This window comes from Engystomops pustulosus, chromosome 3 (genome assembly GCF_040894005.1).
Source record: "Engystomops pustulosus chromosome 3, aEngPut4.maternal, whole genome shotgun sequence".
Lineage (NCBI taxonomy): Eukaryota > Metazoa > Chordata > Amphibia > Anura > Leptodactylidae > Engystomops > Engystomops pustulosus.
In genome coordinates this window covers 11,902,333-11,921,161 of record NC_092413.1, presented here as the reverse complement: position 1 = coordinate 11,921,161, position 18,829 = coordinate 11,902,333, and the positions used below count along the sequence as shown (strand labels likewise).

Genomic DNA, 18,829 nt, shown 5'->3' with positions numbered 1-18,829 from the left:
TTCGGGGACCCAGCACTGCTCTGTTCCAGGCCGCAGTACATTTAGTGCTGTGCTTTGTGTCCGGGAGGCAGTGGAACAGGGCAGGGCTGGTAACTGGAAGGGGTACTTGCTGTCCTTGGATCAGGCAAAAGCGTTTGATCGGGTTAACCACGAGTACCTCTGGTCTGTCCTTCTGAGGTATGGCCTGCCGGGTGGGTTTGTCAATTGGCTGAAAGTTTTGTACGCAGGGGCAGAGAGTTTCCCGCTTGTGAACGGTTGGATTGGCCGCTCTTTTGAGGTCGGGTCTGGTGTTCGCCAGGGTTGTCCTCTGAGCCCACTACTGTACGTGTTCGCGATTGACCCATTCCTTAGGAGGGTTGATCGTGGGCCGTTAGTGGGAGTCGGGATGGACCGGGCAGCACCGGAAGCCACTCTAAGGGTGGTAGCGTATGCCGATGACGTCACTGTTTTTGTGTCCTCGAGAGGGGAGGCGCAATGGGTGATGTCAGAGGTTGACCGCTACTCAGAGGCTTCTGGGTCCAAGATCAACCGGTATAAGTGTGAGAGTCTCTGGCTGGGAGAGGGGGATCCAGGCTTTGATCTCCCGGACACTCTTCCAGGGCCCCAGGACTCTGCCAAAGTTCTCGGCATCGAATTTGGCCAGGGGGATTACCCCATGCAAAACTGGGACGGCAGGCTTAAGATCGCCGCTCAGAAGGTGGACCAGTGGAAGGGCTGGTCTTTGACCCTCAGAGAAAGGGTTAATCTGATCAAAACCTACCTGCTCCCATTGCTGATATATCTGGGCAGTGTGTGCATGTTGCCAGAACCCCTCTGGACTCGGGTGTACAGTCTGTTCTTCCAGCTGTTATGGGGGAATAGGCTGAACCTAATCAAGAGGGAGGTTACTTACCGCACGAGGAGACAAGGAGGGTTGTGTATGGTCAACCCTGTGGTGTTCCTAGTGAATACCTTTCTTAAGATCAATATCGCCAACCTCTGGAAAGAGAGGGCTCCTCCGTGGGTATACTCCTGCAGGGGATGGTTTCGGCCTTTCTTCCAGGAATGGGAGACAGGAGGACAAGTGAAGGATCTCCGTACACCGCATGGGCATCTTCCGGCTTACGCTACCCCGGTTCTGAAGGTGATTCGCCGGTGGGGTCTGGGAATGTGGGAGATCAGGACCATGTCGAGGAAAGTCCTTGACAAGAGGGTTCTGTTTGCCCGTTTCCAGAAGCCTCTGGCCCTCAGGGATTGCCCAAGTCGGGATCGGGGGGTGGGTTTAGGTCTTTTGAATTCCATCAGGATCCCCTTGAAGTTTTGGGACGTGACTTGGCGCTGCTTCCATGGAAAGCTGTGTGTGAGGGACAATCTGAAGTGTAGGAGCTCTGAGGAAAGGGGTTGTCCCCGGGAGGAGTGCGGTGGTCTGCTGGAGAGCATGGACCACTTCCTGCTTCAGTGCCCCTATAACACAGAGGTGTACAACCGGGTGGGCGCTTCCATCCATTGGCCCGGGTTGGCCGGTCTCTCCTATGCGGAGTGGGCCTATGGAGCATTCAGAGGCCTGGGTGGCCGGGACCGCTGCACTTTATTCCTAGTCAGTCTAGTGGTCAGGTACCACACGTGGAACGCACGGTGTTTAGTGTCGACGCAGCGTAAAATCCTCCCGGTGGATGAGGTGGTTAGGAACATTCTGGGTGACCTGGTGAAGGTGCGCTCTCTGGAGTATGAGAGGCTAGGCACGGGGAGGGCCTCTCTCCTTTGGAGGGGGTTCTCCTTTAGTGTCCCTTAGTCTGTCATCTCCCCTCCTGGTGTTGGGCTGATGCTGCACAGTAGATTTTTGTTTTGTATCTGAGCGTGTAGTGATGTAGGGGCTTGCAGGCACCGAACTTGGGCTTTATGTGGTTTGGATTTGTTATGTTGATTTGTTTAATGTGTTTGTATTTTGTGTACAGTGTGTATTTATGTAGTTATAGTTCTTGTGTATATAGGTTGGTTGGTTTTGGGGTGTTGATGTTAGGGTGTTAGGTTGGGAGGGGGGTGGACGGGATTTGGACAATATGATCCTGGGCACTGGTCTGGACTATATAGCGCGAACTTTGGACGTTAGACCAGTGTCTGGGGGGAGGGTGATGGGCGTGGGATTTAGTTAGTTATATTTAATGTTTTTATTTCCTGTTTATGTCTTTTTTTGTGTATTCTTTAGTTATTCATATAAAAAAAAAATATATATATATATAAAAAATTATAAAAAAAAAAAAAAAAAATTAGGTGGTGGGATTGGGTGAAGGTTTTGTTTTATAATGCTGATTGTGTGGTGTGTGTGTGGCTGGGCCAGGAGATTTTTGTAAGTCTCTTTTAGTTTGTATTATTGTTTTGTTATTATTATTATTGTTTTGTTTTGCCAGAAGTTATGGCTTGATTTATGTTTATTGTTGTAATGTTTTTCATTTTTATATATAAAATAAAAGATTTACAGGATGTAACTCAGGATCAGTACAGGATAAGTAATGTCATGTATGTACACAGTGACTGCACCACCAGCAGAATAGTGAGTGCAGCTCTGGGGTATAATACAGGATGTAACTCAGGATCAGTACAGGATAAGTAATGTCATGTATGTACACAGTGACTGCACCAGCAGCAGAATAGTGAGTGCAGCCCTGGAGTATAATACAGGATGTAACTCAGGATCAGTACAGGATAAGTAATGTCATGTATGTACACAGTGGCTGCACCAGCAGCAGAATAGTGAGCACAGCTCTGGTGTATAATACAGGATGTAACTCAGGATCAGTACAGGATAAGTAATGTCATGTATGTACACAGTGACTGCACCAGCAGCAGAATAGTGAGTGCAGCTCTGGGGTATTATCCAGTCACAGTTCAGGATGAGTTCACAATAAATATGTAATGTGTTTTTCCCCTTCTTGTGAAGTGAATGTCTGCAGGGAGTTATTGTAGCGGTGAATATAATCCCCTCCGTCCTCCTCCATATGGACAGTCGGTAAACAAGTTGTTTTTGAAGCATCGGATTATAATTCTAGTAGAAGAGTAAACACATGGGGTGCGCAGTCTTATACACAGTAACATCGGTGAGCGCTCGTTGTGCAGGGGGATTGTAGGGACTTGGTACTGGGAGAGGACGATTAATAAATTACATATTCTGTATAATGTGAGCACCAAATGTGACAAGTTTTTAAAACAACAACCTTGTACATGACATTTATATGACATCCATGTAGTGTAATGCAGGAGGGGGATGCAGCTGCAGCTTGTCTGTGAGTCTGTGCTGTGGGAGGGGAGAAGGAGCTGCAGGAGAAGATTCCTTCTGATTGGTTCAGGACAGTGGGAGGAGCCTGAGCTTTCTGCTGACATAGAGGGAATAAACAAAGGGAAGGAAAAAGGCAGAAAAGAAACATGTTAGATATAAAGTTCTGGAGAATTTGGACCTGCAGTGGTACCGGCGCCAGCATTTGGCTCCATCTGTATGAGGCTACTATACGCTTGGCAGAAGCTGTATATACATGACCCCTGTGTGCCCGGGGCTTCACATCTGCCGCATCTGATTCACATCCAAACATTTTCCAGGTGAATTCCCAGGTACAGGTTTTTACACTCCTTTATAGCAGAGGGGATTTGTTGGGATAACTTTTGAAATTTATCACATTTAAGAGGGACCTTTTACCACCTCATACACATGTAGAGATGTAGGGGCTGCTACACAGATTCAGGGGCACTTGAAATTTTCTTTCTGGACCCCAAAGTTGCTGAGATATCAGTCCCGGTATCTGACCATTATAATCCTCTCTACTGTCAGAGAGGAGGAGCTGGAGCAGAGGTCGGTGTTATTTGGACAGTCCAACTATGTAATGCTTCCTTTCTCCTGTGGTGGCGACAGTAGAAGAACCTTACAGTACTGAAGTATACAGGATAGGAGTAATAGTACTGTGCTGTGCCTATATATACAGGATAGGAGTAGTAGTACTGTGCTGTACCCATCTATACAGGGCAGGAGTAGCAGTACTGTGCTGTGCCTATATATACAGGATAGGAGTAGTAGTACTGTGCTATGTACATATATACAGGATAGGAGTAATAGTACTGTGCTGTGCCTATATATACAGGATAGGAGTAGTAGTACTGTGCTGTGCCTATATATACAGGATAGGAGTAGTAGTACTGTGCTATGTACATATATACAGGATAGGAGTAATAGTACTGTGCTGTGCCTATATATACAGGATAGGAGTAGTAGGTACTGTGCTATGTACATATATACAGGATAGGAGTAGTAGTACTGTGCTGTGCCTATATATACAGGATAGGAGTAGTAGTACTGTGCTATGTACATATATACAGGATGGGAGTAATAGTACTGTGCTGTGCACATATATACAGGATAGGAGTAGTAGTACTCAGCTTGTGCCCATATATACAGGATAGGAGTAATAGTACTGTGCTGTGCCTATATATACAGGATAGGAGTAGTAGTACTGTGCTGTGCACATATATACAGGATAGGAGTAGTAGTACTCAGCATGTGCCCATATATACAGGATAGGAGTAGTAGTACTGTGCTGTGTCTATATATACAGGATAGGAGTAGTAGTACTGTGCTGTGCCCATATATACAGGATAGGAGTAGTAGTACTGTGTTGTGCTCCTATACACAGGATATGAGTAGTACTGTGCTGTGACCATATATACAGGATAAGAGTAGTAGTACTGTGCTGTGCCCATATATACAGGATAGGAGTAGTAGTACTGTGCTGTGCTCATATATACAGGATAGGATTAGTAGTACTGTGCTGTGCCTATACATACAGGATAGGAGTAGTAGTACTGTGCTATGTACATATATACAGGATAGGAGTAATAGTACTGTGCTGTGCCTATATATACCGGATAGGAGTAGTAGTACTGTGCTGTGTCCATATATACAGGGTAGGAGTAGTAGTACTGTGCTGTGCCTATACATACAGGATAGGAGTAGTAGTACTGTGCTATGTACATATATACAGGATAGGAGTAATAGTACTGTGCTGTGCCTATATATACAGGATAGGAGTAGTAGTACTGTGCTGTGCCCATATATACAGGATAGGAGAAGTAGTACTGTTCTGTGCCCATATATACAGGATAGCAGTAGTAGTACTGTGCTGTGCCCATATATACAAGATAGGAGTAGTAGTACTGTGCTGTGCCTATATATACAGGATAGGAGTAGTAGTACTGTGCTGTGCCCATATATACAGGATAGGAGTAGTAGTACTGTTCTGTGCCCATATATACAGGATAGGAGTAGTAGTACTGTGCTGTGCCCATATATACAGGATAGGAGTAGTAGTACTGTGCTGTGCCCATATATACAGGATAGGAGTAGTAGTACTGTGCTGTGCTCATATATACAGGATAGGAGTAATAGTACTGTGCTGTGCCTATATATACAGGATAGGAGTAGTAGTACTGTGCTGTGTCCATATATACAGGGTAGGAGTAGTAGTACTGTGCTGCGCCATATATACAGGATAGGAGTAGTAGTACTGTGCTGTGTCCATATATACAGGATAGGAGTAGTAGTACTGTGCTGTACCCATATATACAGGATAGGAGTAGTAGTACTGTGCTGTGTCCATATATACAGGATAGGAGTAGTAGTACTGTGCTGTGCCCATATATACAGGATAGGAGTAGTAGTACTGTGCTGTGCTCATATATACAGGATAGGAGTAGTAGTACTGTGCTGTGCCTATACATACAGGATAGGAGTAGTAGTACTGTGCTATGTACATATATACAGGATAGGAGTAATAGTACTGTGCTGTGCCTATATATACAGGATAGGAGTAGTAGTACTGTGCTGTGCCCATATATACAGGATAGGAGTAGTAGTACTGTTCTGTGCCCATATATACAGGATAGCAGTAGTAGTACTGTGCTGTGCCCATATATACAAGATAAGAGTAGTAGTACTGTGCTGTGCCTATATATACAGGATAGGAGTAGTAGTACTGTGCTGTGCCCATATATACAGGATAGGAGTAGTAGTACTGTTCTGTGCCCATATATACAGGATAGGAGTAGTAGTACTGTGCTGTGCCCATATATACAGGATAGGAGTAGTAGTACTGTGCTGTGCCCATATATACAGGATAGGAGTAGTAGTACTGTGCTGTGCTCATATATACAGGATAGGAGTAGTAGTACTGTGCTGTGTCCATATAGACAGGATAAGAGTAGTAGTACTGTGCTGTGCCCATATATACATGATAGGAGTAGTAGTACTGTGCTGTGCCCATATATACAGGATAGGAGTAGTAGTACTGTGCTGTGCTCATATATACAGGATAAGAGTAGTAGTACTGTGCTGTGCCCATATATACAGGATAGGAGTAGTAGTAATGTGCTGTGCCATATATACAGGATAGGAGTAGTAGTACTGTGCTGTGCCCATATATACATGATAGGAGTAGTAGTACTGTGCTGTGCCCATATATACACAATAGGAGTAGTAGTACTTGCTGTGCCCATATATACAGGATAGGAGTAGTAGTACTGTTCTGTGCCCATATATACATGATAGGAGTAGTAGTACTGTGCTGTGCCCATATATACAGGATAGGAGTAGTAGTACTGTGCTGTACCCATATGTACAGGATAGGAGTAGTAGTACTGTGCTGTGCTCATATATACAGGATAGGAGTAGTAGTACTGTACTGTGTTCATATATACAGGATAGGAGTAGTAGTACTGTACTGTGTTCATATATACAGGATAGGAGTAGTAGTACTGTACTGTGCTCATATATACAGGATAGGAGTAGTAGTACTGTGCTGTGCCCATATATACAGGATAGGAGTAGTAGTACTGTGCAGTGTCCATATATACAGGATAGGAGTAGTAGTACTGTACTGTGCTCATATATACATTAGAGGAGTAGTAGTACTGTGCTGTGTCCATATATACAGGATAGGAGTAGTAGTAGAGTGCTGTGCCTATATATACAGGATAGGAGTAGTAGTACTGTACTGTGCCTATATATACAGGATAGGAGTAGTAGTATCGTGCTGTGCCCATATATACAGGATAGGAGTAGTAGTACTGTGCTGTGCCCATATATACAGGATAGGAGTAGTAGTACAGTGCTGTGCCCATATATACAGGATAGGAGTAGTAGTACTGTGCTGTGCCCATATATACAGGATAGGAGTAGTAGTACTGTGCTGTGCCTATATATGCAGGATAGGAGTAGTAGTACTGTGCTGTGCCCATATATACAGGATAGGAGGAGTAGTACAGTGCTGTGCCCATATATACAGGATAGGAGTAGTAGTACTGTGCTGTGCCCATATATACAGGATAGGAGTAGTAGTACTGTGCTGTGACCATATATACAGGATAGGAGTAGTAGTACTGTACTGTGCTCATATATACAGGATAGGAGTAGTAGTACAGTGCTGTGCCTATATATATATAGGATAGGAGTAGTAGTACTGTGCTGTGCCCATATATACAGGATAGGAGTAGTAGTACTGTGCTGTGCCCATATATACAGGATAGGAGTAGTAGTACTGTGCTGTGCCCATATATACAGGATAGGAGTAGTAGTACTGTGCTGTGCCTATATATGCAGGATAGGAGTAGTAGTACTGTGCTGTGCTCATATATACAGGATAGGAGTAGTAGTACTGTGCTGTGCCCATATATACAGGATAGGAGTAGTAGTACTGTTCTGTGCCCATATATACAGGATAGCAGTAGTAGTACTGTGCTGTGCACATATATACAGGATAGGATTAGTAGTACTGTGCACATATACACAGGATAGGAGTAGTAGTACAGTGCTGTGCCCATATATACAGGATAGCAGTAGTAGTACTGTGCTGTGCACATATATACAGGATAGGAGTAGTAGTACTGTGCACATATACACAGGATAGGAGTAGTAGTACAGTGCTGTGCCCATATATACAGGATAGGAGTAGTAGTACTGTGCTGTGTCCATATATACAGGATAGGAGTAGTAGTACTGTGCTGTGCCCATATATACAGGATAGGAGTAGTAGTACTGTGCTGTGCCCATATATACAGGATAGGAGTAGTAGTACTGTACTGTGCTCATATATACAGGATAGGAGTAGTAGTACTGTGCCCATATATACAGGATAGAAGTAGTAGTACTGTGCTGTGCCCATATATACAGGATAGGAGTAGTAGTACTGTGCTGTGCCCATATATACAGGATAGGAGTAGTAGTACTGTGCTGTGCCTATATATACAGGATAGAAGTAGTAGTACTGTGCTGTGCCCATATATACAGGATAGAAGTAGTAGTACTGTGCTGTGCCCATATATACAGGATAGGAGTAGTAGTACTGTGCTGTGCTCATATATACAGGATAGGAGTAGTAGTACTGTGCTGTGCCTATATATACAGGATAGAAGTAGTAGTACTGTGCCCATATATACACAATAGGAGTAGTAGTACTGTGCTGTGGCCAACCAGGATGATTGATCGCTCTGGCCATGGACTGGGTGCACTGCAGCCCATCACGTTGCGCGTTCCTTTCCCCCACCCATGACTACACGATGAATAATAAAATAACTGCGCTCTCCTCCAGGTATATCATTTACATATAAATACGTTTTATTCTGGGTGTCCCCCTGCGCGTATGTAAAATAAGATAATTCCCCGGAATTGCAGCAATTGAAGACATCGCGGCAGAACTGTATCAATCTGAAGCAGGATCGTATCCTCCGACATCCCATGATTGCTTCCCATTTTCACAGCTTGTCAGCGGACGTGTCCCGGCGTTGCTTCTTTTTTTTCTACATCGTGCCATTGAGATTTTACAAAGGGAACGTCTCATCCCGTCTCATTGTGAACCTCTTCTTAGTGGCGCCTGTTTAACGGAGCGCGGAGGCTCATCTGTGTTTATTACGGAGAACAGATGCCTATTTTCCTATCAGAGCGTGTCCTCGTTTTACACACAGTGAGATTTCCGGCCAAGTGTGGCGACTAATTTTTTGTGCTTTTTAGTATTTTTTTATCAGCTGAATCGCTTTGCCGCCTTTGCAGCCTCCTTGCTAATCTGTGGCATTGGCCCATTTGCCTCAGGGAGTGTGTGGATTTGCCTCGGGGAGGGTGTGGATTTGCCTTGGGGAGGATGCCGATTTGGCTCGGGGAGGATGCCGATTTGGCTCGGGGAGGATGGCGATTTGGCTCGGGGAGGATGGCGATTTGGCTCGGGGAGGATGCCGATTTGGTTCGGAGAGGATGAGGATTTGGCTCGGGGAGGATGCCGATTTGGCTCGGGGAGGATGCCGTTTTGGCTCGGAGAGGATGAGGATTTGGCTCGGGGAGGATGCCGATTTGGCTCGGGGGGGATGCCGATTTGGCTTGGGGAGGATGCGGATTTGGTTTGGGGAGGATGCGAATTTGACTCGGGGAGGATGCGGATGTGGCTCCGGGGAAGGTTGTGGATTTGGCTCGAGAGGATGCGGATTTGGCTCGCGGGAAGAATGTGGTTTGGGCTTAGGGGAAGGATGTGTATTTGGCTCGGGGAGGATGCGGATTTGGCTCGGGAGAATGCAGATTTGGCTCGTGGTATGAGGTTCTCTCCTCCGGATGAGTCTTAGTCTTCGAGTTGACTGTTGCTCGTTGTGTCGGGCATCAGTAGCAGATGCTTCTTGGCTTTCGATAATCCACAACTGCTCCTGTGTGACGCCCAGGTACTGCTCCGGTTCTACACTCCCAGGTTGCATTGCGCCAGCTGTCGGTTGTCCAGAATATTTACAGCCCAACAAGGAAAGGCGCATTTCTATAGCCTCTTTGTGTTTTACAAGGCCTCATTATAGAAGTGCTGCGGAGAGTAGATTAGTGGCTGTCATGAGCCAGATTAATGGTGTCAGATGGAGAACACAATCTGCCAGACGCTGCACAATTTACGGGGGGACTGAACATTATAAATCTATATTATGGGAACATTTCACTAGGAGAATTGTTAGAAAGAAAACAAACCAAGTTGACTTGTTCTGCCAGGTTGTATTTACTCATCCGCAGCTAAATTCAACATTAATACCCTCTATAATATAAGTCTTTATAGGGGAAGGAGCTCTGTTTTTATGTTAAGCTACAACTGGGTATAGAGTTTAACGATAAAATGGCTGCCTGCCGCCACCACTAGGGGGAGCTGTTGATATACATATTATACATCTCTCATCCCTGAAGGAAATGAAATAACTGAGGCTATGGAGAAACCTGCAGCTGTAGAGGTTACACTGTTCTCCATTTACTCCATTCTCACCACAAACAGAGAAAATGTTACTGCAGTGTAATCACTTCTGCTTGTGTCCAACGGGTATATACATACATTGTATAGGTGTCGACCTTCTATAGAATGAGCCACTGAATCTAAGCAGCCATTATGTAGGCATACACCTTACATAGAGCTGAGCTGCTGTATCTAAGCTGCCATTATATATTCATCCACCTTACATAGAGCTGAGCTGCTGTATCTAAGCTGCCATTATGTTAACATCTACCTTACATAAAGCTACGTTGCTCTATCTAAGCTGCCAATATATAGCATTCTACTTTACATAGAGCTGAGCTGATGTATCTAATCAACCATTATATAGGCATCCACTTTCAATAGAACCGAGCTGTTGTATCTAAGCTGCCATTATATAGGCATCCACATTGCATACAGCTAAGTCGCTGTATCTAAGCTGCATATATCTACCCATTCTCCTTACATAGAACTGAGCTGCTGTATCTAATCTGCCATGAAATTGCATCCACCTTACATAGAGCTGAGCTGCTGTATCTAAGCTGTCTTGTTAAACTGTTTATTTGGTTTTGGTACGTTTCCAAAATAAGTTTCGATTTTTGGGGGTAGAAGAAGGAAAAAACAAAGCTGGGCCGGTACCGCTGATGTTTAGAGCTGTCGGCAATGGATCCGGCTACGAGTCCTGTATCAGTGGGTCATGTGAGGGGCTGGAGGTACTGATGGGGATGCGGTGCATGGGAGACCCCGTGTCCTCTGCCAGGGCCATGGGTGGGCAGTCAGGCCGTCACATTCGGATACATGAGGTTCTGCTGGGATCGGGCCGGTGCTCTCATGACTCATTAGTGACCGAGTGCGGAGCACAGGCGGCGTCATGTCGGCACCGCCAGGAGCTTTGTTTTTGCTTGAGAGGCCGGAAAAATGTGCAATAGAAACCTTCTATTATGGGAAATGTTTATAGAAAACACGATCCTCCTCGCTGGTTACTGAATCAGCATCGGTTTGGTTCTTCGGGGGTTAATTATGAATCATTTTTATAGGTGACATAAGATTAAGGTCACCATGCTGGAGACACCTATAGGTGCTGTGGGGGTATGCCTAGAGGTGAGATGTATATCACAATTATTAAAATGGGGACATAAAGAAGATTCTCAGATTCTGCATCGAAGGAACCAGAGGAATCCATCTGCCCTGCTCTGCGATAGTGATGTAATTACTTAATATATACAACTGGGGGTGTCCTCACACTGCTGTGGTCTTAGCACTCTGCAGCTTGGGTTAGGTATTGACCCTGGAGAGATGTGTAATCACTGGGGATGTGTCCTCACACTGCTGTGCTATGTACACTCTGTTCCACAGCCCCTCCTCTTTGTGAATAAAAGCTGCAGCAGTCACTCAGAGCAGAGGAGAGGGGCTGTGGAGTAGCGTGATGCAGAGATCTAAGACCACAGCAGTGTGAGGACAACCCCCCTCCACCCCCAGTGAATTTGGAGAAACTACAATCCTGAAATTTAAATACATATATATATAAATATCAGTTCTGCTGCTACCAATAACTCTGATTACGCATATCTCTGGGACAATGCATAACACGGACTGCAGAGAGCTAAGACCACAGCAGTGTGAGGACATGGCCACTGAACTCGGAGAGTCTACAATCCTGAAATATAAATCCTTATATCACAGTCCTGCTGCTACTAACAACACACACAAAGGTCTTATTACACATCTCTCCAGGGATAATACATAACGCTGGCTGCAGTCTGTATGGTCACACCTGCTGACTTTCCCTTTAACTCTTAACTTTCCCTTTAACCTGTCCCACTTTTCTTTTAGTTTGCCCCCTTCCCCCGATGATGGCGCACGGAGATTACATTTGTCACCCTCAGCCCTGTGAACGTTACATCCATGGGACTGTGATTGAGTTTTACTGTGACCCCGGGTACATGCTGTCTAATGATTACAAGTACTTCACCTGTCAGTCCGGGGAGTGGTTCCCGTCATCTCCGCTCTACTGTGAGAAGACAGGTAAGTTGTGTCTATGGCGCCTACATCACCACTGGGTACACGAGTGAAAGTATCAAAGCCCTCAGTCTATGCACTGAGATTTATGACACATTCTGCCGAACGCCCCCCACTAATCCCTTAAGGAGATGAAATAACTGAGGCTATGGAGAAACCTGCAGCTGTAGAGGTTACACTGTTCTCCTTTTACTACATTCTCACTACAATCAGAGTCCAATGGGTACACAAGTGCAAAAGTATCAAAGTCAATATCCCTGGTAGCCCTATATAGGCTTTCAGATACTACAAAAGACCTAATGACCTCTTGGTATTCACCCTTTAACCCCTTCTACAGGGATTTTAACTCCAGAAGGGCCCCCAGACCACTAAGTCTCAAAGCAGGCAGCAGGTTGTGGACCCTCTAGTTTGGGTTTGAGCTACTCCCAATGACTCCCCTGTGTTCACCTTGCGACCCCAAGATAGAGAGAATCAAGGTATCAGGTGCTCAGGGAGAGAATAGTTGGCAACAAGCCGAGGTCGGAGCAGGTGAACTTTTAGCAGGGGGACAATGCAGGGTCGGGGCAGCCAGAATGTGGGAGTCCGTCAGCAAGAAAGAATATTACAGAACACTGGACCAGGACTGGACTCCTTCCAGTGCAGGATTGGGTCTGCTAGAGGGTGCACACTGCGCTACGTACACCAGGAAATTGGAGGATCCATATCGTATCTATAACTATAGTTCTGTTATCTTTTGAGTAGAAAAATCCTGGCCCAACAGCCAAGACACGATGCTGACAACATGGAAGATCGTGGCGTTCACTGCGAGCAGCGTCCTCCTCGTCCTGCTATTGGTCATCATCGCCAGGAGCTTCCAGACAAAGTTCAAGACACATTTCCTCCCGAGGTGCGGAGCAGGAGCTGTACAGAGACTGAACCAGCAGGGGGCGGTAGAATAGGGTCCGGACAAGACTGCATTGTGATCTGTCTGCTATGGGAAATGGATTCATGAGTGAATTTGGACAAGGGGGCGGTACAATGCCGATAGGGGACAGACAATATGCAGAATGTTCTTGTTTACGCTCACTTTAGCACCCCCTGCTGGTTCAGGGTCTATAGAACATGTTTGCTATGTATATGATGCCAGGAAGAAAGATAGAAATATGATAGATAGACATCAGGAAGATATATTGATTAATGGATTGATATGAGCTAGAGAGATAAAAATGGAAAGAAGAAAGAAGATAGCATATTTATAAATATAAGATATATATATATATGAGATAGATGGATAGATATGAGATAGATAGATAGATAGATATGAGATAGATAGATAGATAGATATGAGATAGATAGATAGATAGATAGATAGATAGATAGATAGATATGAGATAGATAGATAGATAGATAGATATGAGATAGATAGATAGGAGATAGATATGAGATAGATAGATAGGAGATAGATAGATATGAGATAGATGGATAGATAGATAGATAGGAGATAGATAGGAGATAGATAGGCGATAGATAGATAGATAGATGATAGATAGATAGATAGATAGATATGAGATAGATAGATAGATAGATATGAGATAGATAGATAGATAGATAGATAGATATGAGATAGATAGATAGATAGATAGATATGAGATAGATATGAGATAGATAGATAGGAGATAGATAGATAGATGGATAGGAGATAGATAGATATGAGATAGATAGATAGATAGATAGGAGATAGATAGGAGATAGATAGGAGATAGATAGATAGATAGATAGATAGATATGAGATAGATAGATAGATAGATATGAGATAGATAGATAGATAGATAGATAGATATGAGATAGATAGATGATAGATATGAGATAGATATGAGATAGATAGATGATAGATATGAGATAGATAGATAGATATGAGATAGATTGATAGATAGATATGAGATAGATAGATGGATAGATATGAGATAGATGGATAGATATGAGATAGATGGATAGATATGAGATAGATGGATAGATATGAGATGGATAGATATGAGATAGATAGATAGATAGATATGAGATAGATAGATATGAGATAGATAGATAGATAGGAGATAGATAGATAGATAGGAGATAGATAGATAGATAGATAGATAGATAGATAGATAGGAGATAGATAGATAGATAGATAGATATGAGATAGATAGATGATAGATATGAGATAGATAGATAGATATGAGATAGATAGATAGATATGAGATAGATAGATAGATATGAGATAGATAGATAGATAGATATGAGATAGATAGATAGATAGATAGATATGAGATAGATAGATAGATAGATATGAGATAGATAGATGATAGATATGAGATAGATAGATGATAGATATGAGATAGATAGATAGATAGATAGATAGATATGAGATAGATAGATAGATATGAGATAGATAGATAGATATGAGATAGATAGATAGATATGAGATAGATAGATAGATAGATATGAGATAGATATGAGATAGATAGATAGATATGAGATAGATAGATAGATATGAGATAGATAGGAGATAGGAGAGAGATAGATATATAGATAGATAGGAGATAGGAGAGAGATAGATATATAGATAGATAGATATGAGATAGATAGATAGATATGAGATAGATAGATAGATATGAGATAGATAGATAGATATGAGATAGATAGATAGATAGATAGATATGAGATAGATAGATAGATAGATATGAGATAGATAGATAGATAGATATGAGATAGATAGATAGATAGATATGAGATAGATAGATAGATAGATAGATATGAGATAGATAGGAGATAGAATTTTACGTACAGAATCCCTTCTCAGGACTACCTCTTCCTCCTGTAGAAGCCCCCAGGACAGCTCGGCAGAGCCGGACTTTGTGGTGGTGGACGGTGTGCTGGTGATGCTTCCCTCCTATGATGAAGCGGTGAGCAGTGGAGTGACGGTCACCCCCCCGGGCTATCTGCCCTCTGCTGGCCAGAGGAGTCCGTCTCCCACAGAGGAGTCCCACCCTCCCGCTTACCCTGGGAACCCTAACACAGACAGTCTATGTGAGGAGTCGGAGACCTTCGACAGCTTGTTAGAGTCCTCGGACCTCCACCACACGTTACATTCTTCTTCCATGACGCACATGAGGACCCCGGGCGCACAGAACATGAACAGCGAAACAGCCACCACAAGTCCCAGCATCGACATTGCAGATGGTAAGGAACACGCAGAGCGGGTCAGTGCCGTGTCTCCGCTATATCACCATAGAAACGCATTGTTCCCGCTGATCGCAGCACAACCCCTCAGATGCCACGGTCACTACCGACCACAACATCTAAGGGGTTGTACACCTGCTAATTACTACAATCCTCTGTTATTTCTCTTAGGAATTTGTGAATAAATTCACAATATTTCCGGTTTGGGTGTGACCGATCCTTGTCTGATATAAGGACACGCCCCTTAAAGAAGGGAAATGGGAGTTTCTGTTGTCAATTATTTATTTATAAATTTTTAGGAGGAATAACAGAGGAACCGCCCAGTGCCGAGCTATAAGACGGGAGGCTCCAGAGTTGTTATTCCATGAGGAATACAGGTATTTATTGCAGCCGGATGTCAGGAGGGGCGAGGGGTTCCCATATATATACATAGCACCAGAGTAATAGACCACCATAGCAGTGACTCAGATGAGACGGTGGATGGGTTTGTGGTGGATCCCGTGGATTTAGTGGTCTCCGATGTCCCTTTTAGTACTGGGGAGGGGTTTGCACCCGGACCGCGACATGGCAAAGTCTCATCCTCGCCTTTAACACCCCCTGCTGTACAGAGCGCAGTTTCATCCTCGCCTATAACGCCCCCTGCTGTACAGAGCGCAGTCTCATCCTCGCCTATAACGCCCCCTGCTGTTCAGAGCGCAGTCTTATCCTTGCCTATGTCGCCCCCTGCTGTACAGAGCGCAGTCTCATCCTCGCCTATGTCGTCCCCTGCTGTATACAGCGCAGTCTCATCCTCGCCAATAACGCCCCCTGCTGTACAGAGCGCAGTCTCATCCTCGCCTATAACGCCCCCTGCTGTACAGAGCGCAGTCTTTCTCGCCTATAACGCCCCGTTCTGTACAGAGCGCAGTCTTATCCTCACTTATAACGCCCCCTGCTGTACAGAGCGCAGTCTCATCCTCGCCTATAACGCCCCCTGCTGTTCAGAGCGCAGTCTTATCCTTGCCTATGTCGCCCCCTGCTGTACAGAGCGCAGTCTCGTCCTCGCCTATGTCGTCCCCTGCTGTATACAGCGCGGTCTCATCCTCGCCTATAATGCCCCCTGCTGTACAGAGCGCAGTCTCATCCTCGCCTATGTCGTCCCCTGCTGTACAGAGTGCAGTCTCATCCTCGCCTATAATGCCCCCTGCTGTACAGAGCGCAGTCTCATCCTCGCCTATAACGTCCCCTGCTGTACAGAGCGCAGTCTCTTTCTCGCCTATAACGCCCCGTTCTGTACAGAGCGCAGTCTTATCCTCACTTATAACGCCCCCTGCTGTACAGAGCGCAGTCTCATCCTCGCCTATAACGCCCCCTGCTGTTCAGAGCGCAGTCTTATCCTTGCCTATGTCGCCCCCTGCTGTACAGAGCGCAGTCTCGTCCTCGCCTATGTCGTCCCCTGCTGTATACAGCGCGGTCTCATCCTCGCCTATAATGCCCCCTGCTGTACAGAGCGCAGTCTCATCCTCGCCTATAATGCCCCCTGCTGTACAGAGCGCAGTCTCATCCTCGCCTATGTAGTCCCCTGCTGTACAGAGTGCAGTCTCATCCTCGCCTATAATGCCCCCTGCTGTACAGAGCGCAGTCTCATCCTCGCCTATGTCGTCCCCTGCTGTACAGAGTGCAGTCTCATCCTCGCCTATAATGCCCCCTGCTGTACAGAGCGCAGTCTCATCCTCTCCTATGTCCATGATTTTTTTACCGTCCGGCTCCCAATTTTCAATGATTTTTTTACTCCTCATCTTCCTCTTTACAGAAATCCCACTGATGGATGAAGAAGAGGTGGAGACATAAGGAGAAGGTCTCCACGGCGACTTATTATCCGTCACGTTAATTTCTCCTTTTGTTGAGCTGAGATCTTTGGGTGACTATTTCTTCCATTAACTCTGCAATAACACGGGACACGATCCGAGACGTTGGATCTGGATGAGCTTTATGGATTCCAAAGCCGGACGGGCAGAAGACAATGACAGGACGCTCGCCCCACGCACCTGGACTGTTTTCTACTCACATTTCACCAAGGAACTTATGTAGTGACTAAGACGTTCCTTCAGGAGGATGGAGATCAAGGCAATAAGGATCTGTCCGGAACCGACCCACTCCTTTCCTTTCTTGGTTCTTGGAGGCAGATATAGGAATTCTTCTCGGATTTATATCCTGTAGATCCAAAGTGGCGGAGACCTTGTTATAGTCCACGGTACCTGTAACTACATATGTGCCTTCCCCCCACCGACCCCTGCAGCCAAACCATGAAATCTCTGCTCCGTTATGCTCTTGTCACTTTGCAAATAAACACAGCAGTCTGATGGTACCGGGTCACCAGACCCATGTCTTCTCAGGTGCTTTCTTATATCAGGGTACTGGTTCTGAAGGTCCAACATGAATGCCCTAATGTTTCTGGTTGCATTGTCATAGATGGGAGTCACACAGACCCCACTCAACACTGACATCTCCTTTGGAAGTCTAAGTATCATAAATCCATCCCTGCTCTCCGCACTGAGATTTATGATACATCAGCGCCAAACATGTCTCCCCTCCCTGACAGGTTAATTGTTAACATCTCCGGATTGAACTAGAGCGGAATCACTGATTACTGGTATCTAATCCATGTTATAGAGGTATCTACAGTACATAGAGCTCACTTGCTGTATCTAATCCATGTTATAGAGATATCTACAGTACATAGAGCTCACTTGCTGTATCTAATCCATGTTATAGAGATATCTACAGTACATAAAGCTCACTTGCTGTATCTAATCCGTATTATAGAGGTATCTACAGTACATAGAGCTCACTTGCTGTATCTAATCCATATTATAGAGATATCTACAGTACATAGAGCTCACTTGCTGTATCTAATCCGTATTATAGAGGTATCTACAGTACATAGAGCTCACTTGCTGTATCTAATCCATATTATAGAGATATCTACAGTACATAGAGCTCAGTAGCTGTATCTAATCCGTATTATAGAGGTATCTACAGTACATAGAGCTCAGTAGCTGTATCTAATCCGTATTATAGAGGTATCTACAGTACATAGAGCTCACTTGCTGTATCTAATCCGTATTATAGAGGTATCTACAGTACATAGAGCTCAGTCGCTGTATCTAATCCATATTATAGAGGTATCTACAGTACATAGAGCTCACTCTCTGTATCTATAAGCTGTCATTATAGAGATATCTGCTATACATAGAGCTCAGTCGATGTATCGAATCCAATCCCCCGACATCTTGAAGGGGTTTTCCCATCGGAAGCATTTATAATATATTTATAACAAGTGTATGTAAGGGCAAAAA

The 18,829-nt window shown here is 44.6% G+C and overlaps 1 protein-coding gene across 2 annotated transcripts in view; it reads left to right on the top strand.

Moving 5' to 3' along the window:
- The window catches only part of SUSD4 (sushi domain containing 4), a 76,602-nt gene extending 58,751 nt beyond the window's left edge, over window positions 1-17,851 (top strand). Inside the window, exons 6-10 of one of the 2 annotated variants that reach the window (XM_072140061.1) lie at window positions 12,108-12,299; window positions 13,035-13,179; window positions 15,133-15,491; window positions 15,791-15,868; window positions 17,284-17,851. In XM_072140061.1, coding sequence (XP_071996162.1) covers window positions 12,108-12,299; window positions 13,035-13,179; window positions 15,133-15,491; window positions 15,791-15,828 — 734 coding nt within the window. In that variant the 3' untranslated portion in view covers window positions 15,829-15,868; window positions 17,284-17,851. The remainder of the gene's footprint in view (window positions 1-12,107; window positions 12,300-13,034; window positions 13,180-15,132; window positions 15,492-15,790; window positions 15,869-17,283) is intronic. The other variant, XM_072140060.1, reaches the window with a different exon arrangement.
- The last annotated feature ends 978 nt before the right edge of the window (window positions 17,852-18,829 follow it).